This window comes from Ruditapes philippinarum, unplaced genomic scaffold (genome assembly GCF_026571515.1).
Source record: "Ruditapes philippinarum isolate M1 unplaced genomic scaffold, ASM2657151v2 ctg138_1_1_1_1, whole genome shotgun sequence".
NCBI lineage: Eukaryota > Metazoa > Mollusca > Bivalvia > Venerida > Veneridae > Ruditapes > Ruditapes philippinarum.
The window spans coordinates 19908-46788 of NW_026854192.1; the positions used below are offsets into that span (position 1 = coordinate 19908).

A 26881-nucleotide genomic window follows, 5' to 3' on the forward strand; every position below is an offset into this window, starting at 1 on the left:
CAACTTAATAATCTTGTATAAAGATACGGAATTTCAAGTTGAGATTTTTTAATAAGTTGAAAAAGGTAATTTATAAATTAGATGTGAACATAGAAAATCTGATTTTGTAAACACTCAACTGAATTTATAATGATTCACCCCAATGACAATTTGTTCCTTAACAGCTCATTCCACTTTAGTGGGATTCACCACAATTCAAAATAATAAAATAAGAAAACATCCATGGTAAGATTAAATGTTTGTTTTGGCATCATTGTGAACAGTCTTTCATATAGAATGGTCTGGAGTAGCACCAATTTTCGAAAAAATATGTCGCGGATCAGTCACGTGATTTGGTTATTTTCCGACTGTGATCAGGCATGGTATTAAGGGTCAACTCGGCCCTATACCAACCTCGGCACAGGTCAACTCGGTCCTCTATTAAAACCTTATTAGGATATAGATTATTTAGATTGTTTAGTTTATAAAAAAAATTAAGGAGTAAATTATACTCAACATCACTAATTCCGCGTTATCACTTAATTCACGGTAATGGCATATTTTCATATGACCGGTGTTAAACTTGGTCAGAATTGACATATTTTATTCATACACATAAACACATATTTAAAATCAAGCAAAATAACATGTAGAAATTTAAACTGAAGCATGAAAAACATGAAATGTAACACAATTACCGCGATTTAAATGATGACATACTATTTTCAAAATGGCCGCCATATGGTCTACGCTTGGTCCATTAAAATTGACTTTGCCTGAATATATTGTTGTTTCCTTGTGCCATACAGTAGAAAATACCTATATGTTATTGCTTATGACAATTTTTGTACCATAAGATTCATTTGTTGTTATCTTTCTGGTTTCAAAGCATTACGTACCGTGAACTAAGAGGAGCACAGTATACTATAAAATCATTCAGGGGTTTGATCACTAACAAACAAAAATTGAAAAAGTTTGCAGTGTACATGTACAGAGATCTGCCGAGGACGCGTTTTTGCGCCTTTGGCGCTAAAAAATGAGAATGGTGCAGGAAAATCGGCAGCAAAGGGCCAAGGGCACATCTAAAATCTGTAATCTGTGCCAGACTTATATGAAAAAAAACTGTCCGCTGGGTTATTTAGTCATCCAGTCAAAACTGGTACCAACAGCAACCCATTCCCCTGTAAATACGCATATTCTTGAGTTTATCCATTCTCCTATAGCTTTTGTTCACTTTTTTCTACTTACCACATTTCTTCTCATAATCCCTTTCCCACACAGATACTCATTTCTACTACCGTAAATTTAATCCAATAAAACAAAAAAATTAAACAACTACTTAATATTTAAAATGATTATCGGTAACTGAAAAAAAAGTGTTGCTATTTTTAGAAAAGCTGTAAGTTACAGTATAATCTGACATGTGTACAGCTTGATTTCCCTTAAGGTCACTCAAGTTCACGCAAACTTTGGCTGATGAAGTGTAAAAAAATATGTCTATTTCGTCATCAGAATATTTGACAGGGTGATTAACCAATCAGGGAAACATTGTGCATGACTTTTTTCATGATCAAAAAGTCTGTCGGCAAGTGTCTTTGATGTATGCTTCTACACAGAGGTATACAAGGAGTAATAAAATCCGTCAATATACATTGTGACAGGGACATTTGGTGCAAAGTAGGAACAATTAAATGGATAATGCACAGTATTAGACATTAGAAATTATGTGGATAAATTATGCAAATCAGATTTTTGAGCAGCCATTTGAAAAAATGTTTTGCCTGCAATTAATATTAGTTAGAAAGTTACCGTCTAGGCATTTTTTTAATTATTCGTTATCTTCTTTGTTAAATACTGAATCATAAGTGAACCACTTGTCATAAAATATGAGTTAAGTTCCATTACAAAGGAAATTCAATTATCTACAAACTTTTTAACAGTCATTTAGGTCAATGTTTACTTATTTTCCCAAGGCCCATACTTTGGTCAAAATGGCCCATCATTTTCAGACCAAGTGGTCCCAGGGCCCAGTACTTTCAAATTCTCGGCAGATCTCTGCATATACGTATTATTTGAAATTATCTTTGTAAAGATCAAAGAGATATCAAGACAATAAATGTTACATATTGATCTTTAAATTGACATGTAATTGCAGTGTTCGAAATTAGCAGTAGTCAGATAGCCCCTGACTACTAAATTTCTATTTGGGCTACCAACTTTTCACAGTAACAAGCCCGACCAGGGGTTAGTCTCTCGAAGCTATCGTTATATTTGCGTTTACGAACGTGCTAGCGATTGACGGAAGGTTGTTGAACGAGAGACTAGCGCGGGTATCTCGAAAGCGATAGTTAAGCAATCGTTCGTTCCTTACTCGTTAGTTATTTACGATTCTATCACTCCACGTGGTTTTGTCACTATAGACAAAGAAGGGAAAAAAACGGTGTTAAACTGCCAATAAACACTGGTTAGGGACTACTTGTATATGCGGCTGTTATGTTTTTACCCTCGATTATATAGTTTACAAAGCCTTTTAAAGCAACAATAAAAAGCATTTTTATTTATATTTTCAGTTCTTATAATGTTTTCTTTTCATACAATACCGAAATAATATCTCACATACACTAACGCCACATATTTGATCCATATTGATCCAGTTAATAAATTGTTTGACAAAACGGTGCCAATCCGTAAGCAGCGTAATGACGTCATCGTAAGTAAACAACTCATTCATAAAGAAGCTGACGTTATTTTGATAAATGGGGCACTGATGTAAACACAATACGACGTAAGTATTTATTGTTGAAACTTGATAAGATAACGTTTTTTTTTCTTATTATTTATTTTGTTTAATAATTTCTATATCTTTGCAACAGTTGGGTGCGAAAATCGAACAGCGTTATACGAAAATCGGCACCGGAAGTTATTTCCGCTTGAAAAAATAACATTAGTGATCTTCCTTATTTTATCGTGATAGAATCGAAATAACATCGGCCTAAGAGGTGTATATCGGCTATTTAACACCGGTTTTGTCGTTTTGATGCGAAAAAAATAACCACTCAGGCCTACGGCCTTCGTGGTCAATTCCTACGCATCAAAACTCCAAACCGGTGTTAAATAGCCGATATACACCTCTCAGGTCGATTTTATTTCTTAATTGAGTTATGTTACCATTTGAATACCGCGAACACTGTGTTAAAGCAGGAAAAAATGTCCGAAACAAAACGTAAACCAAGACGAGTTGCAAATGCTGGAAATTCCTCTGAAACTGCTTGAATTCTACTGAAAAGAAAAAACTTAAAATAGAAACTGCAAAACTAGAAACGGAGGAATAACGACTGTATATAGAACTGCAGAGACTGAAGATTGTGCAGCAACGGCTGCAAGTGGATTCAGACATTCAAACACTTTACTCAGTCAAAGCCAGTATACTGGCCGAGCCTCTTCTCAATACCCGGCATAAAATCTAGGGGCAGATAACCCTCCCTATTTTTTTGAGGCTATAGCAACATGTTTTTTCAGGAAAGATTCAAACTTGAAAATGTTGCTTTCATGGATGAAATATTGAAACTGCAAATATCTAAATGAATGTAAATAGCGAACACTCAGTCGTCGTAGTATCTATTTTGAATAGTCCGTTTACTAGTATTTAAACACATATAAGGACAATAAATTAAGATTCAACTCAGTCCATAACTTTGCTTAGTTTACAATGTAAACGCTGAATTAATGGAGTATGTACTGGTATATGCAAATGGTCTCACCATAAATAAACTAGAATTCTTTTTTCTAATGTAAGTTAAAAGAAAACGATTGTAATCGTCACAACGATGTGTCAAGATTTAAAGAAATATTAAGAAGAGGTTTATTTTTTGAGGGAAATATGGAATATTTTCACGAAACATGATAAAATTTCAAAGATTCAAAAATTCGTTATAAACATTCCTGACATGTTATAATTATGGCCGTCTATAAACGGTTGTGTGTAATATAACCGTTTATATGAGGACATGTGTGGCGCCGTTATATGTCGCAACGCCGCTAAATGTCGCACTTGAACCATGCAACCACAGGAACTTGACATTTGATCAATATTAACGATGATATCCAAAATATACCCCCTATACAGTATAAATAAACTATAATGATATTATCGTTAATATTGATAGAAGTTCAAGTTCCTATGATGCAATCTGTCAAAAATCTTTATAACTTATATTGAAATATCCTCACATTTGTCACGTCGATTTTCATTGGATAATCACTATGTTTACACGGTTGCTGTTAATTTATTTTGACTTTAACAAAGGATTATGTAATATGTATTATAAATTAAAATATAACAGAAGGTGCTGGCAAGAGAAATACATTTCAATTTGAAATGTAAAACAAACAAAATTTCTATATATTTCATGCCTATTTGTTGTACTGATTTTTTGCAGAACGTAATGCATTTTCTTCATGATGTCATTACGTCACAGTTTACTTTTCGAAATATAATTCTGTAAAAATTACCGAATTTTGTTGCACTTTAAACATTATATACATGCAGATATTTATTTATATTTTCTTGCGCAAAATTGCACATAACGGAGTTTATTCCTTTCGATGCTTATGATATGATTTTTTTTCATCCGCATTCAAATATAGTTCAAAGAGCTCTTACATATGTTTGATATGTGATAAAAAGAAATAAAATATCATATTTATGTATGTTCATCATTTTTTATCAATAAGTGGATATAATTCTCATTTTCTGTGTATTTTAAATATGCAGTATGCTTACTTTTGAGCCAAACTGATAGTAACGAGAACTTTACGACACCCTCTACGCATCCGTTAATAATTGGGCATTTTAACGATTATTCGTTAATTACGAGAGCTTCGAGATAGCAGTGAAAACCTTAACGATAGGCTTACGACAGTCGTTATGCTAACGATAGCTTCGAGATACTGACCCCAGGCTACTGTAATTTTAGAGGAAATATAAACAACTGTTTTGAACAAATGAATCGTGCTAGTGAAATGTCTTTTGGGCTAGTGAATATTCCAATCTGGCAGTCCGACCAGCCTTAAGTCAATTCAAATCCTAATTTCTTACACTGTAATTGTATTTAACACTATTTGTTCTTTAACACGACAAATGCTGTTTGAACGATATATTGTACAAAAAAACATCTAAAGTAGGCAAAACGTGCATATAAATTGTTAATTCTTCCCATCTCTACAAATTCACATACAAATTGGTACTTTCATCAATAAAAGTTTACAATAACCTTGAGTAGAGGTCTGTTAAGTACTGTGAAAATGTTAAACAATGAAAGTTATGATGAAACATATAAAAAGTAATAAAAGTAATCATTACCATATGTGTCGAGTTGACCCGTGCGGAGTTGGAATATGGCCAAGCTGACTAGGGGACCAAGTACGTTTTAGGGCCAAGCTGACCCTGACATCGGACATAGTACATCAGCATTCAAAATCAAATTTTAAGACAATGTTTCGCTAGATTTATTAAAAATTACTTAAAACTAATCCTGCCTATACATAACATTATCAGTTTTTACTTTAAAAAATAACAATTTTATAAATTTGCAATTAAATTAGGAATTGTCGTTGTCAAGGTAAAAATCTACATCTCATGAGCTTTTTTTTTAAATTGATGCAGTTCAATGAAAGATAAAAGTGTTATTTAATGGAATCACTATCATGTAAAGATTTTATAATATTTTACAATGTTATTTACAAATAGTTGGTGTTTCATTTGATGCATTTTCAAAATAGTGCCATTTGTTGGCAAATATTCTGAACAAGCAATCTATGTTTTTCAACAGATCATGGCTTTAAAAACATTATTTTATGACATATTTATCTTTTTTTCATAAGTTTAAAGATTTTTAAAGAACATCATGTTATTAGATTTTTCATTTTTGCTCCTGTATTTAATTTTTGCCCTTTTCTTGAACACTTACATAATTTGTGTATAGCAAACTATACTGAGTTGTACCGAAACATGTTTAATTGAAGCGAGAAGGATTTACATAGCGTGTTTTCAGAGCATTCTATTTGAAAGACCCTGTTATGAAATAAAATGTCCTCTTTATCTATCTAAAAGAACAGAAATCTATCGTCTTAACTGTTGGGTTATCACTTACCAGTATCAAAACTGATAATGTTTCGACCAAGTTTAGAAATGATTGGCCCAACTTCTATAATCAACATGGCATCATGTTTTTTATTATTTAAATTATTTATTTTCCTTCAAGAATGTTTAAGTTATACCTGTATGATACCTGTAGGATGATTCTGGGCTCTCATGGAAGGTCTTAGCCCCTCTTCTTTTGACAAACTTTCGCCACTACTTCATATTGGTCTCATCACTTTTATATTTATTTATATTCACTTATACCAGGGATCACGCTAGCCCTGATTTTAAAGGAGAAGTGACTTCTCCCTCCATAGAAAACAAGGAGAAGTTTTTGGGAATAGGGAGAAGTTGGTACAATTTATGGAGGTGTTGATGTTCCATTTATAAATATTTATTTCAAGTTTATTATATATAAGTTCGGGATGGCCAAATGGAAATAGAAACAAATGCATGTATATAACAGTTTATTGTAAACAATAAATATTTGTAACAATTTTAGTTTAAATAAATATTAGTATAATGACAAACATTGTGAAATGAACTGTGGTCTTAATTCTAAACATACTTAGTCAATTTATACTAAATAAACTTTTTACAAACTCATTTTAACCCTTGTACATCAAAAATACTGAAAAAGAGTGCTTTAACACATCAGTCAAACATGTCATCATGGAGATGTATATATCTTACAGTATCTTGAATCTACAAACATACAAAGTCATTGGACATCAAAAGTACTGAAAAAGTGTGCTTTAGTCAATATTATTTCAGTCAAACAGGTAAATAAACATATCTCATAATCAAAACACTCTACAAACTGACATCAAAAATACTTAAACAAAATGTGCTGTAGTATTAGTCATCTTAGAAGTCTCTTCCTAAAAGTATTTAAATATATGCACTGACATTTTAAGTGGAAAGCAAATTTGATGTCACACAAATATTCATTGACAGAACTGGTAGCACTTTCAAATTTCAGTCAATCAACCTGTAACATATCAGAGACTGTGAAGTTTTCTTTTACACTTAGTCTTCCACTTTAATAGGGCTGGGAAAAAGTCAAACTGTTTAATGTCAGGGCCATCTTCTGAAATTCTCATGAGGGAAACAAGACTGTTGATATTCAGTCTGCATCTAAGTTTTGTCTTTATACGGTTCTGTGTAGAAAACCCTCGTTCACACTGGGCACTTGTCATGGGTATGACTACACACCATTTTAACAACTGACACATATTTGGGATCTCCTTCTCATACTTTTTGTTCATTATGTCACATATTTCAATTACAGATTCCTTCTCATAGCTTCCCATCACAAGGCTTTTATATTGTTTGTATTCTGACACACAACTGTCAACATCTATCTTAAGTTGTTTTGAAAAGTGACTAGCTAGAGTATATATTTCCTTGAGACCATAACTACCACGTTGGAGGTTGCTAGGAACAATTGCATTCATGCACGCAAGTAATTCTGATTGTTCAAATCTATCTTTAAGATTGCTGACTATTGCATTTACATATTTCTCCATGATTTTAGACTGACTTTGTTGTTGTTGCTGGTAGTATTTTAGTTTCACTTCCTGAGAAAAGTCAATATCAGCTGACTGTTCCTGATCCTCACTGTCATCATCACTGAACCCTTCAAATTCCATGTTTGAGTTCTTATTTTCCAGAACAGTTTTACTTGTTGATTCACTCAAAGGTCTAGTATATACCACAGAATCACTGTCATTCTGAACCTTAATAAACTGAGTAAGTTTGTCCACAAAAACACCCTCACAAATCAGTAAATCCTCTAGTGATTCACAGACACTATTTACCATAGGGGCCACTTTACTGAAGTCATGTTCTGCATTCTGAAATGTTTTACTCAGTCTGCCTAGAAAGGGGAGACTGTCCATAAGCCAGTGTGCCAAAGAAATGAATTTGAATTGTGAAATATCATTAAGTAAAGATTTAGCAACAATGTCTCCACATGCTGCCATATGAGAAAGTGTCACATAAAGAGATGGGTATGTCCTGTACAAAACACCAACAGCATTTTCCATTGACAACCAACGGACAGAATGAATATCGGCATACTTGAGTGTTGGTTGGTTCAGAAGTTGTGATATTTCTCTGAGCTTGTTCTCTCTCAATGCTGAATTGCTGAAAAACCTGAACACATTAGTCACTGTTCTCTGATAACTTTCCATTTCAGGAATTCCTTTAGTAGCCTGTGATGCAGCCAAAGCACAATGATGTGCTGCACAGTGTACCCCAACTAGAGACGGACATGTTTCACTTAACCGTTTAACTACTCCATTGTTTCTACCAGTCATCACACTTTCTCCATCTGTTCCAATACCAATGAAGTTCATTAAATTAAGACCCTTAGATTTCAGTTCATCCAAAATTTTATTTGTGAGCACTTCTGCATTTGCACTAGTTTCTTTAATTTCAACGTTGTTTAGTAAGCACACTTTATTTCCTTTTCACAGAAGTACTGAGCATACATAATCAAACGTTTTCTGTTTCCTTTATCTTTATTGGAACACATATATTAGTTGTCAAGCATGAAATTTTGACAGATATTTTTAAGAAAGTCCTTTTTCTCGGCTGTTAATGTTCTTGTTCATTTTATTAGCTGGACTTTTTTTTGAAGAAAAAAAAATATAGAGTTACTGTTACAGTCCAGGTGGCATTCATTATCTAGCACAAAAAATAATCGTCAATTGGACACCATATTAAGTCAGTCAGGTTATATTATAAGTTCAGTCATTGTACAACTATATACATGTGGCATCAAACAACAGGTTATGCACATAATTCACAACATAGCACTCCTCAAAGTGTTACTCAGTCAAGTCATTGTGTAATTGTAATCAACAGATATTTTCAAATAATATGTCACACACATTTACTCTAATGGTTATAGAATATAAATATGTATATTCTTTATTTGAGTCTCATCCATACATAACAACATAAAAACAATTCAATTGCATAATTTTACAAGATAAAAGTTGTTTGTGTACGGCCATTCTAATCAGAATCACAAGAGACTGTAAAAGTAATCTAATGGAAGGGAGGCAACTCTGCAAGAACTTATGACATAACTTACAGAGTTACCTCTCTTCTCATTCCACATTCATATGCCTGCTTATCTTGTTCTAAAAGAATTTCTGGAGTAATTGCTTCATAGTGTATACCCTAGTTATGTTATCTTATTTAAAACAATAAAAATTTGACCAAGTAGCAACAGATTTCTGACCTATAAAATATTTTTCTGGATAAAATTATTTCGCATAATTGAAATGATAAGACCTATATAAATTAGAATAAAACATTGTTCAAATTTAAGTAACTCTACATATAACATTGCTTACAAAATAAAAAATAAAATAAAGTTTAGGAATCAGATAGTGAGTTACTAATCATTAACCGTGAGTTTGTTTACTCCCTTTCAAGAGACATTGAGAGTTGTCAATTAAAAGTATTAAAATGTTACATCATTTTAATCCTTATAAATACACTGATTAGTAACATTTCTTACTAACATTTCTCAGTAACATAATGATAAAGTCTCAGTTTGTTGGGTAAAATCTTTAATAATTTAAAAGTAACATTATAAGAGACAGCTGTTCTGAGGAATACAACCAGTTAGTTCTACTTTTAAGAATAATGAAGCAGGATTTTGCTGCACATTTTACAATTTCCATATTTGGAAAAAATGAATGGCAGTTTATTGTCATCGGACAGCCTTAAAAATTGCTCATTTGCATTTTCTGCTCTGGCAAATAAATCTTTCCTAATATCCTCATAATTTAGACAATACAAAATAACATGTTTCTCATCTCCAATGCCAGTTTAACAGACTGGACAAATTCTTTGGTTTAAAGCTAATCTATCATATATGCCAGTTTCAAGTCTAATGGGGCTACCCCACATCAAAATTTTGCAAATGCTGCTCTATGCTTATTCGACAGGATAGCAGTTACATATGCTTCTGTTTCATAACTAAACTTAAAGGTTCTGTAAGTCCTCAACATATTTCCACCTTGCCCAGAACTACTATTTATTGTATGTAGTGACTTAATCCATTCATCCAAATACTCATTCAGATATGAACTGGTTAGCTTTTCCACCAAACATGTTTTATTTTAAACATTATTAAGAACTAAAAATTCACCACAGTTATATTTTTCAAAAATTTCTTTTACTCTAAAATACCAGTAAACAGGCAGTTCTTACAAGTTCTACCTGCCTACTTAAAACAGTACATATTTACTTCACAATTTATTCTCATACTGTTCATACTTGCAGATGGACACCAAGAACTCGTCACACATTTAAGTTATTTATTACAGATAGGTTGCCAGCCCATTTCACAAGCAACTGTAGCATTTGGAGTGTATCAGTCTGTCCCTATGAAAAACCTCATTGCTTGGTTCTGTACTGCTTCAATACACAAGTATGTTCTTGTACCCCAAAAAGCTGAACTTTAACTTACATGTATAACGGATCAAACAATAGAATACATTGAAAGGCATACCTTCAAGTTGCTTAAATTAACTAGTCCAAGAGCCCTTCTAGCTGCCTTAGCAACAAATTTTGCTGTAAAATTATAGTCAAGAAACTCGTTAAGGGCCAACCCAAGATCAACATAGTTATCAGTGACAGTAAAAATATCAATTCTACACTTGAATGGAAACAATATTCTTGGTGTTGATTTGCTTGGAAAGCCTGAGAAAAATAATGTTAACCACCGTATACACGTATTGCAAGTTGTTAAATTAGCATAATATAGATTTGGCAATTAAAATTAACAAAGACATGCAAGACATGCAAGGAAGGTAAATCATTTTTATTCAGTTGATTAAAGATTCAGTAAGTGTCTAGACATTGTCTGTTTTGTGCTTTTGCTGGTAAGTTACAAAAATACATGTTTATCTTTGTCTAGAACATTGCAAAGATTTTAATCTAAGTGAAATATATTAATGTTAAATTTTTTGTTATGTGTTTTTCAGTTTCCAGAGTTTGATGATCTCTACTGTAAATATTGCTTCACATATGGACAAGATTGGCTTATAACATCTGTAAGTATAATAAATAAACTCAAGGGAGGTAATTGGAAGGTTCACAGGTAGTCTAAAATTTTAGTCGTCTAGAGACATTGGTTGGAGTGTTTTTTTTTCAGAAAAAAATTACACTTTTAAAAACAATGTCAATTGCATAATGCTAAAGAAATATTAGACGTTTAATACGATATATCATACAGTATCTATTTTAACACTTTTGATACACAGCACTGCATGTAAAGTCATGTTATATGTTATCTTTTAACAGTCAAATATGAAATTACCAAAATTATGAGTATTGTACAGAATTACTTAAAAATTTGGGGAAATGCTCACTGTTATGAAAGAACTGCGTCTTTCCTTACTAAGGGAGACTAATTATGAAATAATAAATAATGACATCCATTATTGGTTAACTCCCCTGAAACATTTTGAGGTACAATGTAAGAAAGCATGAAATAAAATTCTCATTATATTTTATAAATTAATAAATTTATTTAAAAGGCTCTCTGATGTATGCCACTTTAAAAAAGTTTAATGCTGTACAGATATTATGTTAGTTTTGAACTAGTTTTTTTATACGGTATCAATTTTTTGACAAAAAGGTTGTGGTGATCAACCTGAATCTTTAAGCTCCTGTCCTTGCCTTCGTAAAGTTGAACACGAAGCTACATACTTGTAGTCTTAGTTTTTTGTTGCTACAGTATTTGTCCCAAGATTTCTCTTGATTTAGCCGGTTCTAAAATGTAGAATTGTTGTATTTTGGTATGAAATTAATTTTTTTTATATTTTCACACATTACCATGCTTTCAAAAATTCTGCCAATGATGGAATAGTTAATATTCAGTGCTTTTAATGTTTTAGTCTGCTGATGAATACCTCCAGATAGAAATAATGCATTAAACTAACACCTGCAATGCACATGAATGTTAATTTGTGCAATAGCTGCAGAGTTGTTAAAATACTTTAATTTTTTAGAATAAAACAGATGCACAAATCAGTGTAAATGCTTTTGAATTGAAATTTTTAGACACAAATGCCATTAGAATAGAATTTTGAGGAAATTAAATGGAAAAAAAAATGAGGGATATGCATTTGCACTAATAATCAATATATATAATTAATTTTTTTGTCAGTCTAATCTTTTCACATGCATCTAGGATGTTTGACTTCTAGAACTAATGTTAAAACAAAAGTAAATATTGAATATGATTATATACAACTGTTTTTGTCTAAATCCTATGCTTAAATGTTTGAATTAAGCTAAAGGAGATGAAGTGGCAGAAAGAAGAGATAATTTACTCTAAATGTTACAAAGAAATAAAATGCTGGCCTAGCCACTGTGCAGATTGGCCTTTCCGGACATATATTTGTATATTCAGTCTTGTCCTTTAAAAGCAATGTTGAGAAAGTATTGGACCTCTGTAAGTGAAAGTCAGATTAATTCCACTGTCCCATGTATATGTTTTTTGATTGTTATTGTATATGGAATCTGTTATGTTATACAGGGTTTAGAGGAAGGAATTACTCAGACAACCAAGAAAAGCCAGGATGAAAGACAACATTTTGTGTGGAATTTTCCTCTAGATGTTACATTTAAAAGTACAAATCCACATGGCTGTAAGTATGAAGATGTTTTCTGATATTATTTTTTTTCAAATGTAGAATTTAATGTTTTTGTGCAGTAAAACTTCTTTATTACTTAAGGGATTTACTTCAAACTTCAAATATGTTTCTTATCAATACCACATTATATGTACATGTAACAGGATTTATAACTCAAGCCCACTGAACCTAAAAAATTGCTTAAAAATTGTTTTATTTCATTGTAACTTCTTTATTTCTTGAAGTTTTGAAGTTTTTCTTGAAGTATTGACTTCAAACTTCAGATACTTGTTACTAATCTTTAGATAAAGTTCTTAGAATTATTTCCACTTAAATTTAGAATTTTCGTTTAACTGTAGAACCAACATTTGCAGAATTATCTCCTCTTTGTACTTAGAATATCCCTTTAAAAATTGTTATTTTTTACTGTAACTTCTTCATTTCTTCACTCTTTATATAATTACTTCAAACTTCAAATGTTTGTTCCTTATCATATGATAAGATTTATATACATTGTATCTAGCATTATTTTTTTTCAAATACATGTTCCTTCACAATATCTACAGGTTAGGTTTTGTTAAATATTCTTTGACACATATGCCAGTCTTACATGATGATTGCTATTGCTATCTTGATATTGCAAGGGAAAAACTTAACTGTGAGAGAAACTTTTGTTTTGACAATCTAAACAGGAGAGTTTCTGTCTGGTCTTTGTTGTGATTATCATAAAAATAAAAAATAAAAGCATTTATTAGTATTAATGTCAAACCATTGGCATATCCACTGATTTTACAGCTTTATCCTTGGTAGACTGTTGGTGGACATTCAGTCTTTACACAGCCCATATAATCACAGTATTATACCACCTCCTTATGTTCCCATTTATTCTTGGGTGTAGTCAAGAAATGTAGGGTAAATTCTGTGGTACATTAGTTATTGATGCATAAAACATAATAAGTTTTACTTGTATCATAGTTTGGAGACTCTACTATTGAAAACATGTCTGAGAGTTAAATTATATACCAATACATGCAAAGTGCATGAGCTGGAGGGCAGGTATTAGTTGTTTGCTTTGTCACTATCTGTCTAGAGCATGCTCATTGATTGGCTCATTTATTCTGGGGTTTGCTCATTGCAATGACAGGGAAAGAGACAGGGAGATAACTATAGAAAAGTCAATCTGATTTATATTCTATCTTCCTCATGCAAATCTGATAGCCTTGTGTTTTAATGCTCTTTCTATTACATAACCTAATACTTTATTTTAAACTTGTCCTTGTGAATCATAAAGTGGTATTAAACTATTTCAGTTTGATATTTTTTCTCTTTAAAACAAGCCCATACTCATGCAGTTTAATTCAGCTGTTTATTCTGAAACATCACATTTATATTTCAGGCAAACCTCCCATTCTTCAATTTGCAATCATTACTTTTCAGCCAAAACTACATAATTGCCTTTAATTCTTACAATTATTTAACATTTATGTCCCAATTTCAATTTTATAGCACATTGCTGAATGCATCTGTTATATTCTTAGGTACAACCTCTCATTTAAATGGCAAAATCCATATGAAATCTTTAGAAAAAAAATGTCATACTGTGCAATTTTATTTTTACTCCCCTTTAATTTAATGTTACAAAAAAAATTAGAACAATTTAAATTTTAAATCATGTTCCTAAAACACTACTGGATTTTTTTATAAAACATTTTTTTAGCTTTAATTTAATTTTACAGAAAATATAGAAGAAAGAGGATTCTGTTATTATTGAAAACACAATGTTAGAGTCTGTAAGTCTTTTTTGTTACAGCCCTGTATATATATAGCCGTATATAATTAAAGTGTATTTTGTAGGGCCACAAGTGGTTGTTCACTGTTATGGACCAGATGTATTTGGACATGATGTTGTAAGAGGATATGGAGTTTGTCATATACCGATCACACCAGGGAGGTAAGCCTTGTTGTAGCAGATTTTATATTGTCTGTCCTCCCATCACAATCTTAGTATTACTGGTTTAAACATATTTATCTTACACCTGTGCCAATTTTGCGAATGGTATTGCACGGCCGTGCATATATTTTGATGTGACGTCATTAGCTTTATACAAACATAGTGTAAAGACACGCTAATTGTTAGCGTTATACTATAGGCGCGTCAGTGAAAAATGACTTTTTTTCAATTTAAACAATCTTTATTTTGGGTGTGTTATAAATAGAATATTAAATTCATGTAAGTTCATTACTGAATTTATTGAACTTGTTGAATAAAATAGTATTATGCTCGACAGAGGCTCGCATGATATAATTTTATTCAACTCGTGCAATAAATTCAGAATTGAACTTTCACTCATTCAATATCCTATATTTATTTAAGCTTGATTGTGAAATAAGTTCTTGCAAATTAAATTAATCTTTCTTGAACCAACCAGTACTGGTGTTATATGAAGAAACATGGTCATGACCTGAATAGGGCTCGAACCCATGATCCCTGGGTTAAAAGGCAGACACCTTAACAACTTGGCCACCGCTCCTTTTGTTGGTAATACTAATATTACCTTCTCATCTAATGTTTTGCATATGTTGATTGGATGATTGTCTGTTTGAAAATCAATTTGTATTTGTTTATTAACTATTATATCATTCAAACTTCAGACATTGCACTCATTGACTCAAGTTCATTATTACTATTTCTTTGGTTAGGTCAAAGGTCACTTATACATGTACATTGGGTTTTGTACCATTTTGCCTTCACTTTTTCTTTTTGAGGAAGGCGGGGGGGGGGGGAAGGGGTGATAGGGCTAGGGGCAGGGTGAGATTTTGTTCTTCTGTCATCTTGTTTATCTCAAGTAGATATTAACTATAGATATAAAGAGGCAGTCATTTTAAGAATGTTTACATATTACATAAATTATGACTTATCTGTGGCTATTTAATATCAAATGTTTTTATTTCGATAGGATTATTTAAACATAGAAACATTATATATATAGATTTTGAAATTTTTTATTAAAAATTGATTCATAACAATGGTCAGTTATGTTTAATGCATTGAGTACTGGTACATAAATGATTGCTGTTAAATATTAACTTGTTTGAAAGTGGATAAGGTTGCCAACTTCAAACCTCTTGCCCCTCTTTGCTGTGGGTTCAAATCCAACATGGTCTTTGGATTCTTTCATGTGTAGAAGCTATCAACCTAGTTGACAGATTGTTTGTGGTTCTACTCAGGTGTTTGTTTGTGCTTGAAATAATGCACAGAAGGGCACCAGAGGTTTTCTTCCAGCAGTAAATATGGAAAGTCACCATATGACCTATACTGTGTAAAACCCTACTAACGATGAATTCCATTTAAGAAATTTATGCCCCTGTTTCATAAGCATAATTATAGAAATTGAACAGTCTCTCTGTTTGGCAGATTAGATTTTTCTTTAGTTTAACTTGAATTATTGGCTTCAAACATAATTGTATCAAGTAGCATAACTGTTGCTTTCAATTTTCTTCAGTTTTCTGCTTTCACATATTATTTGAACATTGCCAACATATTTTCATGCTATCTTTTTCATGTTTTTTTTTTCTCTTAAAAAACATGCTGTGTATATAAATACCACTTACAGCCAGTACTTGTATAACCTTTTGGTGATTTTAATGAAACATTTACATTGATCATTTCAAGGCACTTGCTCTCTAGAGAAAGTCGGTTTTACTTTTGTACTTCTAAATAAGAATGAGAGACTTGTTAAAAGCTTTTTTATGTGTTAAACTTTAAATGGTTACAGTTAAGCTTAATGTTAAAGTTCATATTCTAATTACCGTAGTAATTCAATTTAACGCCTGGGCTTTTATTAGAATTATTTCACAGTATATGACTCGTGTTTCCTCATGATGTTAAAACAAGAATAGTTCTTACCGATTTATCTGACACAAGCATAGGATTTGGGATTTTGATAGTAAAAGACAATAGTCTGCTGTTTAAAATTATTTAATCAGATCTAATTTCCCATGTTGGAGCCCAACACATTGAACCTGGCATCTCTTTTTGTAAACCTGAATTTTTTATTTGTATACCTTTATATCTAATACACATTAACAAAACACATGGAATCATTAAAATATGTTATTAGTAAATTAGTCATTGAATTTAAGATTTTGAATTTACTGGCCCGAATTCAAGTTTTGAATTTATTCTACTATATATTTAACTAAGTTTTCTTAAAATTTACACTGGCCCAAACTAATTTTCACTGGCCATAGGCCCCCGGGCCATTCATTAATTCAATGACTTGTTATTAAAGGGGATACCTGATGGATTTGGAACCAGAAAATGAATATAGAAAAAGCACAATTATTGTATAATAATGGTTGTGCTGTTGGACATATACTGGAGGAATTTATAATTGTCAGTCTCTTTAAAAAATATTTAAAGATGGACTTATTGGTGAAATCAGTGCCTAAATACATGGAGCAGCCTGGTTGTCATCAAAACAAAACTTTTGTAAAAGGTGGTGGCATTTAATAACTGTGCACATGGAAAGAAGGACAAGAAAAGGGATGTTTATTCCAATGTGAAAAAGGAAATAAAGAATGTGAGCTCAAATATGTTCAATTTTGTCCAATAAATGGGCGTAAAAAAGGTGCAGTTGATTTTTCAACTTTGTGCTGAAAAATGGCCGTTTTTTGTCCAAATTATGGCAAGGGTATGGGCGTTAATTAGAAATATTATGGTATGCTGTTCCTTAAATTAATCTCTTAAGACAGGAAAAGTATTGGTTTCTGTTGTTGTGAAGTCTGTGACTAGGGTAAATTACTACTCACTACACTGCAGTCATTAATGTGTTGTTTATTTTGTTAATATAGAGCAATGTCAGTAGGCTTTCTGTACAATCTGAACAGATTATGTAACTGTTTGGGCTGGTATTAAGCATTTCAAAATCATTGTAATGCAATATTAACACTTCCAGGTTCATGTGAAGAATCCCATACTTTAAATATTTAAGAGAGAAAAGTTGAATGTTTTTTAGAGTGTATCATCTTAGGATGGAAAGACAAATGATATATTCTTACCTTTTTATATGCCCGAAAGGGCATATTATGTTATACCCCCTGGTGTCCGTCTGTCTGTCCGTCCGCACTCACAGGACAGTAATTATGTGGCTAGAGGGACAATAGGTAACTGTTCTTTCTCTTTGATGTCATTCATTCCGTAATGCTTTTATGTGGCTATTTTCTTTTGTGTGGCTAAAAAGAACAATAGAGAGAACAATAGAGTAGCCACATAATTACTGTCCTGTGAGAACGTCTGTCCGTCCCTCCGTACGTACGTCCGCACTCACAGGAGAGTAATTAGGTGACTAGAGGGACAATAGGTAACTGTTTTTTCTCTTTGATGTCATTCATTCCGTAATGCTTTTATGTGGCTATTTTCTTTTGTGTGGCTAAAAAGAACAATAGAGAGAACAATAGAGTAGCCACATAACTACTCTCCTGTTAGAACTTCCGTCCGTCCGTCCGTTAGCAATTTGGTTTCCGGAGCATAACTTAAGTTCCATTCAAACTTCATAGGATGATTGTCCATATTGGGTAGAAAACCCCTATTGATTTTGGGGTCAAAAGGTCAAAGGTTAAGGTCACTATTACCTTAAAACTGAAAACAGTTTCCGGAGCATAACTTAAGTTCCATTTGACCCACAATGTTCAAACTTCATAGGATGATTGTCCATATTGGGTAAAAGACCCCTATTGAGTTTAGGATCACAAGGTCAAAGGTCAAGGTCACTGTTACCTTGATACTGAAAACAGTTTCCGGAGCATAACTTAAGTTCCATTCGGCCATCAATGTTCAAATTTCATAGGATGATTGTCCATATTGGGTAGAAGACCCCTATTGATTTTGGGGTCACAAGGTCAAAGGTCAAGGTCACTATTACTTTAAAAATGAAATTAGTTTCCAGAACATAACTTAAGTTCCATTTGACCTACAATATTCAAACTTCATAGGATGATTGTCCATATTGGGTAGAAGACCCCTATTGATTTTGAAGTCAAAAGGTCAAAGGTCAAGGTCACTATTACCTTAAAACTGAAAACAGTTTCCGGAGCATAACTTAAGTTCCATTTGACCCACAATGTTCAAACTTCATAGGATGATTGTCCATATTGGGTAGAAGACCCCTATTGATTTTGGGGTCACAAAGTCAAAGGTCAAGGTCACTGATACCTTGATACTGAAAACAGTTTCCGGAGCATAACTTAAGTTCCATTCGGCCCACAATGTTCAAACTTCATAGGATGATTGTCCATATTGGGTAGAAGACCCCTATTGATTTTGGGGTCACAAGGTCAAAGGTCACTATTACCTTAAAATTGAAAACAGTTTCCGGAGCATAACTTAAGTTCCATTTGACCCACAATATTCAAACTTCATAGGATGATTGTCCATATTGGGTAGGAGACCCCTATTGATTTTGGGGTCACAAGGTCAAAGGTCAAGGTCACTATTACCTTAATACTGAAAACAGTTTCCGAAGCACAACTTAAGTTCCATTTGGCCCACAATATTCAAACTTCATAGGATGATTGTCCACATTGGGCAAAAGACCCCTATTGATTTTGGGGTCACTAGGTTAAAGGTCAAGGTCACAATTACCTTAAAACCAAAAACAGTTTCCGGAGCATAACGTAAGTTCCATTTGGTCCACTATATTCAGACTTCATAGGATGATTGTCCATATTAAGTCGAAGACCCCTATTGAATTTTGGGTCACAAGGTCAAAGGTCAAGGTCACTATTACCTTAAAATTGAAAACAGTTTCCGGAGCATAACTAAAGTTCTATTTGGCCCACAATATTCAAACTTCTTAGGATAATTGTCCATATAAGGTAGAAGACCCCTATTGATTTTGGGGTCACAAGGTCAAAGGTTAAGGTCATTATTAATAACTTAAGTATTAATCAACCTACAGCTGTAAAATTTTAAAGGATGAACAGCTAATTCCCATGTCTTACAAATGCTTTATCCTTACTAAAAAAAACAAAACACTTTCGGGCATATAATGCACCTCCTAGCGGTGCTCTTGTTCATGTTTTGTTTTTGCACCAATGTTTCAACACTCTGACTTCTATATTAAAAGTCCCTTACAAAAAATGACCAAATTTAATGATATACTTTATTTTACAAAGAAATAGAACATGTTTCCTGTTAAAAATGTTTCTTCAATAAATTTGTGGAACATATCATTTAAGTAAGATCAATGTATTGTGTTAGATTAATTAATGTTTTTTGCTTGTAATATCCACAAAATCATCAAGGATTTCATATTGTATAAATTTCTTGAAATTAAAATGTAATTGAAACATTTAAAACTGTTAGGGGATATATTATAAATCTTGAAATAAAATATCAGACAATTTTTTAAGATTTGAATCTCATTTAAAAAATGAAAAAAATATTTAACATGTTAAAATGAACAAAAGCAACATCAATATTCAAAAAGCATTTTCAACTAAAAGATGAATATTTAATTGGAAAACAAATCAAAAATTTCTATAACAAAACTTAGAAACGAACATTTAAAAACAGTATAGACTGTAGTGCAGAGGTTATATCACCAAGACAACATAATACAAGTTGAATCATTAGTGCCATTTGAAAATGAAGATATAATCAATGGAAATCTCTTTTACAAATAGAAGATATTTATGCAAACCAGAGGTGAAATAAAAGCAACAGCATTTTAAGTTTGGAAGTTTTCCTTATGATATGCAATACATCAACATTTCAAAGGTATTAAAAATGTTTAGTGTTGGCAAACCTGATTTTGATTTTTCAAATGTCAATGTTTGGTTGTTATGCCTACCTGATGAAAAAGTGAAATATCAATCATCATGTGTGAGTTTCATTGTTTTCTTTACTATTTTAAGTAGTAGATTTTAGGAGTCTCTGGATTTTGAGCCTGTTATATTATTACCATACCTTCTTTTCCTGCAGTGACCTGCACATATCTGCACTCACATGTTATTAACTAAGTGTTAATCAAGGAAAGGCATTAGTATTATTTTTGTCCAACAAATAATCATTGAATAACATTAATTTTACCACCAGATAGCTGTTTACTGGCTTTCTTTATAGTTTATCTTGTCCTGCATGATTAGTGTTAATTAAGGACAACTTATATAACATAATAGAAAATGATCTCTTGATGCAGTCTGAAAAAAACTTTTAAGATATCAACTTTTATCCAAAGGATTGGATAGTGGCCAATCCTGTCTTTTATAATCCTTTGTCTAATTACATCAGTAATTACACATTGTCATTTTACTATGTAATTAAAGTAATCTCAGACAGAATGGGAAGATAACGCTGTATTTATTATTTCATGATTAATTAAAGAAAGCTTTTATTACACATTGTTTGACATAATCACTGACTTATTTTTCTGTTTTTCTTTCTTTTATAACATGATGCAACATGCATATGACATTTTGTTCCCCAGGTTTTCTGAAAGAAAATACAAGTTATTAGATTTGTGAATTTTTTGAATAATGGATTTCAAGAAAACAAAGTGCCCTTGCTCATATTGTTAGGGTTTTAATTTTTTTATCATTGTTTAGTTATAACTCTTCCAGTTTATTTTATATTCTGGAAGAAAAATTCAGTTATGGAAGGGTTTAAAGTGTTTGTCAGTGTCTTCCCCCAGTCACAGTGATGTCCGCTTAATTATATAAGAACTTTTAGGTGTGATGTCTTCATATTTTGTTGGAAGGATGGTAATTAAGAAATAATATATCCCAAACTGTGATTTTATCGCTCAATAACATCACTGTTTGGAGTTCGGATGCGAGGAATTATATCACAAGGGCGTAAATCACCGATTTGGATATATTATTTCGATTCTAACACGACATCAACACATAAATGCTGCCGTACCTGATATTAACCTAAATTGCGCCTGATTAGTTTCCGTACTTATTTTCAGCGCGTCACATTTTAGTGGTTACCTCATGTTTATAATGATTACGTCACATGTCTAAATATAGAATGTCAAACTGTGATTTTATTGCATAATAACACACACTTTCGGTTCTTCTATGTTCAATGGGGAAAAATGCGGGTCGTGTTAGAATGTCCAGTAGATCACACCTATTAATTTTGAGGATGAACATCAAAGTCACATTTATACTAAGTGTAAAATCCTTCACCACTCAATAGTTTGTGAAGGAATTAGTCTAGGTTTGAGAATCTTGATAGAAAGATAGCCATTTATCAGTAGATGACCCATTATAATTTTGAGGTCAAGGTCACAGATCCTTTGGTTTGTTAAACAAAATTTATAAGGACTTTGACTATTGATAATAGATGACTAAATCTATCTATTATGAGATAATGAGGTCAAAAGTCAAGTTTACAGTGACACTTGGTGTAAAATCATTATCTGCTAAATACCGTAAAATTCCTAATAAACGCCCCTGCTCTAATAAAGGCCCCCCCAGGCTTTTTGATATGGAAAAAATCTACTCATCTGTGCTGAACTCATGAGTAAATACAATATTTTATTCAAATCATTCAGAATCCATTTTATTTTAAAGTAAACACAAAAATGTATCATATGAACTTTAAAACTTTAATTATTAATAATGCTATTAACAACACTTGCTAACACTAAATGTATTTACAATGATTTTTGGATTTAGGAAAAAAGGTGTTTTAATAACCTGTACGAAAATGCCTACCCTGACTACACCCTGATTTGACATGGGATCAGAAATTTATTCCCAGCCAGGTTTTTTAAGCTATTCAGTTGACTATAGAGAAGACAGAAATCTATTTTTAGATTTTGCAGTATACAATATATAGTGTTTTCAGGGTGGATTCAACGAAATATTTAAATGAGCCAGAAAAAATACCACCCTGAAATGGAAATCCAGGGCAAAATTTTCACTCACACAGATTTCTAAAAATAGATTTACTTCTAGTTAAATTAAGAGCAATTTCAGGGTGGGATTAATTTGAAATATTTAGATGAGCCATAATTCACCCTGATTTCTGTTTAAAAAGTCAGGCCAGACCTTTTTTCCTCCTGTTATTTTCCCGCCCCAAAATTTTGCAAAACCCACCCTTAAATTAAAATAAAAATCCACCCAGATTCCTATTCTTTTTGATATTTGACAAAATAATAATTGAGATTTTTTTTTCACTTATCTCTATTTGATTTTCATACAATTAAATACATTTCAAAAGTCATTCATGTTTGATATTTCCACTAGGTAGCTGCACACTGTATTACATAATTCCACACTATAGTCTCTGGACTACACAATCTGTAAATATATGAAAGTAGTGTAGGAATATACTATAGTCAATTTTCAATTTATATATTAATTTAAAAGAAAATGTAACACCTTAATAAGAAATATATCCATACAATGTAGTTTTAAAGGTATAATGTTTCATTTATTGCAATCAAAACAACAAAAGCACAAATGATTGAAGAAATTATTTTAAAGAAGCTACTGAGCATTATAAACATATATGAACTGACTTCATGAAGTCATTAATTCCATAAAATTTGCAGGAATGAATACTTTTAATAATTAAAACTGAAACTAATTTAAAAGTAAATGATAGAAAATGAAAAAAATAAAAATTACCAGTAATATTTCTTCTATTGTATTCTTTTGGTCCAACAACACCATTTATCCTCTTGTCACATGTTACTGAAATATTTGGCTTCAACCTAAATTTTGGAAGTAGAAAAATCATGTCATAATTTTTATTACGGTACATTTTAAGACTTCAGTTTTTATGCCACCGCAGCATCTGCGATGCGGTGGCATATAGCGATTCACCTGTGTGTGTGTGTGTTTGTGTGTGTGTTTGTGTGTGTGTTATATAGATTATATAGTGAACTTAAAAAATCTTCTTGTGAAAAACCACTGGTCCAATTTCAACCAAACTTGGCAGGATTGTTCCTTGGGTGAAGGGCTTCCAAAAGTTGTTCAAAGAATTTAATTCCATGCAGAAATCTGGTTGCCATGGCAACCAAAAGGAATTATAAGAATAAATTAAAAAATCTTCTTGTAAAGACCCAAAAGGGGCCTAGAGCTTAGATATTTTGCATAAGGCATTGTCTGGTAGACCTCTAACAAGATTGTTCAAATTATAGCCCTGGGGTCAAAATTGGCCCCGCCCCGGGGGTCATTGATTTTCACTATGTACATATAGTAAAAACTTAAAATACCTTCTTGTACAGACCCAAAAGGCCTAGAGCTTAGATATTTTGCATAAGGCATCGTCTGGTAGACCCTTACCAAGATTGTTCAAATAATAGCCCTTGGGTCAAAATCGGCCCCGCCCCGGGGTCATTGATTTTCACTATATGTACTTATAGAAAAAACTTAAAACACCTTCTTGTAAAGACCCAAAAGGCCTAGAGCTTAGATATTTTGCATAAGGCATTGTCTGGTAGACCTCTACCCAGATTGTTCAAATTATAGCCCGGGGTCAAAATGGCCCCGCCCGCGGTGGTCATTGGTTTTCCATTATGCTATATTATATGTATATAGTAAAAACTTCAAAAAATAAAATTCTTCTAGCAATTGACAAATGCTAGAGGTTAGATATTTTGCCATGAAACATTGTGTAGTAAACCTCTAGCAAGATTGTTCAAATTATAGCCCTGGGGTCAAAATTGCCCCCTGCCCTGGGGTCATTGATTTCAATATATACATATAGTAAAAAATCAAAGAATCTTATTGTCTGAAGGTACAAGGCGTAGAGCTTTAATATTTGTTAAATAATTATCATCTTAAGGTACTCTACAAAAGTTATTCAAATTTAGCCTCTTGTGTCAAAATTAGCCCCGCCCCGGGGGCCATATGTTTTCCTTATATGTATATAGTAAAAAACTTAAAAAATCATCTTCTCTAAATTTACAAAGGCTAGAGTTAAGATATTTTGCATGAAACATTGTGTAGTGAACCTCTTGCAAGATTGTTAAAATTATAGCCCTGGGGTCAAAATTGGTTCTGCCCCGGGGGTCATTGATGATCATTATGTACATATAGTGAAAAAATAAAAAATATTTTTGTCTGAAGGTACAAGGCATAGAGCTTTGATGTTTGATATATAATATCATTTTATAGGTCCTGTACCAAAGTTGTTAAAAATTTTTTTCCCCTGGTGTCAAAATTGGCCCTGCCGGGGGCAGTGATTCTCATTATGTACACAGTAAAAACAGAAAATAAAACAAATGTTTTCTGAATGGGAGAAAGCCATAGCTTAGATATTTGACTTGAAATGTTGTTTGGTGGACCTGTATCAAGATTGTTTTGAATTAAACCCTTGGGTCAAAAATTATGCCTTGCCCAAGGGACAGTGACCTACTTTCTTTGTCCTTTAATGTACGGCAATGACATTTTGACCATGTGCACAGTTTTAGTTGTAAAATTGAACTTTGATATCAGGTGACCTAGATTTTGATGATGTAACCTACTTTCTTGTCCTTTGATGTACAGCTATGAAATTTGAACATTGCGGTGGCATAGCATTTTTCTCAAATGCAATCTTGTTTTTTCTAAAATGGAATGATCAAAATGTATTGTTTATTTAGAAAAATTAAGAATGATTTCATTTTCCCTCCATATTTTTAAACAGGTTTCCTGGAAAGTTATTTAAAACCTTTTTTGAATAATGAGCTTACAGAATTCATAATTTTATGAAAAATTGAAAATATTTAGAAACTGTAATTCAATTATAACTTACCATTTATCTGTTACAATTGGCTGCTTATTTCCCTCCATTTTTTTTAAATTGAATAACGAAGTTTAACACATCTATTACGCTCCATGTTATATATAAATTTCACAATAAATTTCCCAAGAAAGTTCTGTATAGCTGGGGTAGTTGAATTCTTAAATCTCATTTTCTATGTAACTATCAAAACTCATTTATGCATTAATATATAATTGTAAGTTGATTTATTTGAATTAAAATCACAACTAAAGCCTCCAATCTTTCTAAAGAAAATGACCATGCTGGAAATAATTTTCAGGGTGTGATATTTGCTCTGGATTTTAAACTGCAGTCGGTCAATCTGTGGTAACTTCTCTATTTTCATCTGCCAGATAGCCCAGTTTAACATATAGTATTTTGAAATACTGTAAAAAGTTCCTCTTGAAGGTTATTTGTTTATATAAACTGGAAGCTGACCTTACAAGTAGGAGATTCTGTACAGATTGTGAGATGATGGATATAAACTAAACATCTTGTACATTACTTATTGCTGACCAATTAATGCATTAAATATTTTTTTTTATCATAAGTTAAATATAAATACAATCAATTCCCAGTGACAATTATCAATTTTATTGATAACAATAAATCATGCTGAGCTAAATAATCTACATAATTTCAAAAAAAATAATAGAGAATAATTCAGAAAATGAAAAGAATTTTTGTTAAATGAAGTTTACCATAAATCAACTGAAACTTTCCAGAAATAGACATTATAATATATTTTCTTCTGAATTAAAAATTCAATTTTATCTAAACAGCAATGTAAACTGTACTATAAGTGTCTTACAATATTCATTTCTAATAACTCTAACTAAGAAAAATCAGGCTGGAAATGAAGAACTTTTAAGATTGTATTGAAACTGGTTCTTGAAAATTTTCTAACATTGAAATATCTGGGTAGATTTTCCTTATATTTCTCCAAGTCAGTAAAATCTATGTCAAAATATTTTCAAAGTGCAAATATTCCTGCTTCCACCCTGACTTTTACCAAAATGAAGACGATGTCAGGGTAGAAAAAACTTGAATTCCCATGTGAGATTTCTTGAAAATTCAGGGTCCATGTCTATTTTACCCTGATTTTGCCAATTCTGGTTCAAAACAGGCCTGAATCGGTCCTGTTTTTCATAAAAGCCATGCTGATTTTTCGTACAGGTATAGCCCCCCTTTTGGAAAATGTTTAGCCCCCGGGGGCGTTTAATAGGAATTTTACGGTAACTTGAAATATGGAAAGGATGTTATCTATGGCCAGTAGATGACCCCTATCTGTTATATGATCACAATGCAAAGGTCACGGTGACTTTAAGT

At 32.1% G+C, this 26881-nt stretch overlaps 1 protein-coding gene across 1 annotated transcript in view; it reads left to right on the forward strand.

Moving 5' to 3' along the window:
* Positions 1–26881, forward strand: part of LOC132739366 (B9 domain-containing protein 1-like) — a 35992-nt gene that overhangs the window by 1531 nt on the left and 7580 nt on the right. Inside the window, exons 2-4 of the mRNA XM_060727060.1 lie at positions 11131–11199; positions 12690–12801; positions 14641–14737. Coding sequence (XP_060583043.1) covers positions 11131–11199; positions 12690–12801; positions 14641–14737 — 278 coding nt within the window. The remainder of the gene's footprint in view (positions 1–11130; positions 11200–12689; positions 12802–14640; positions 14738–26881) is intronic.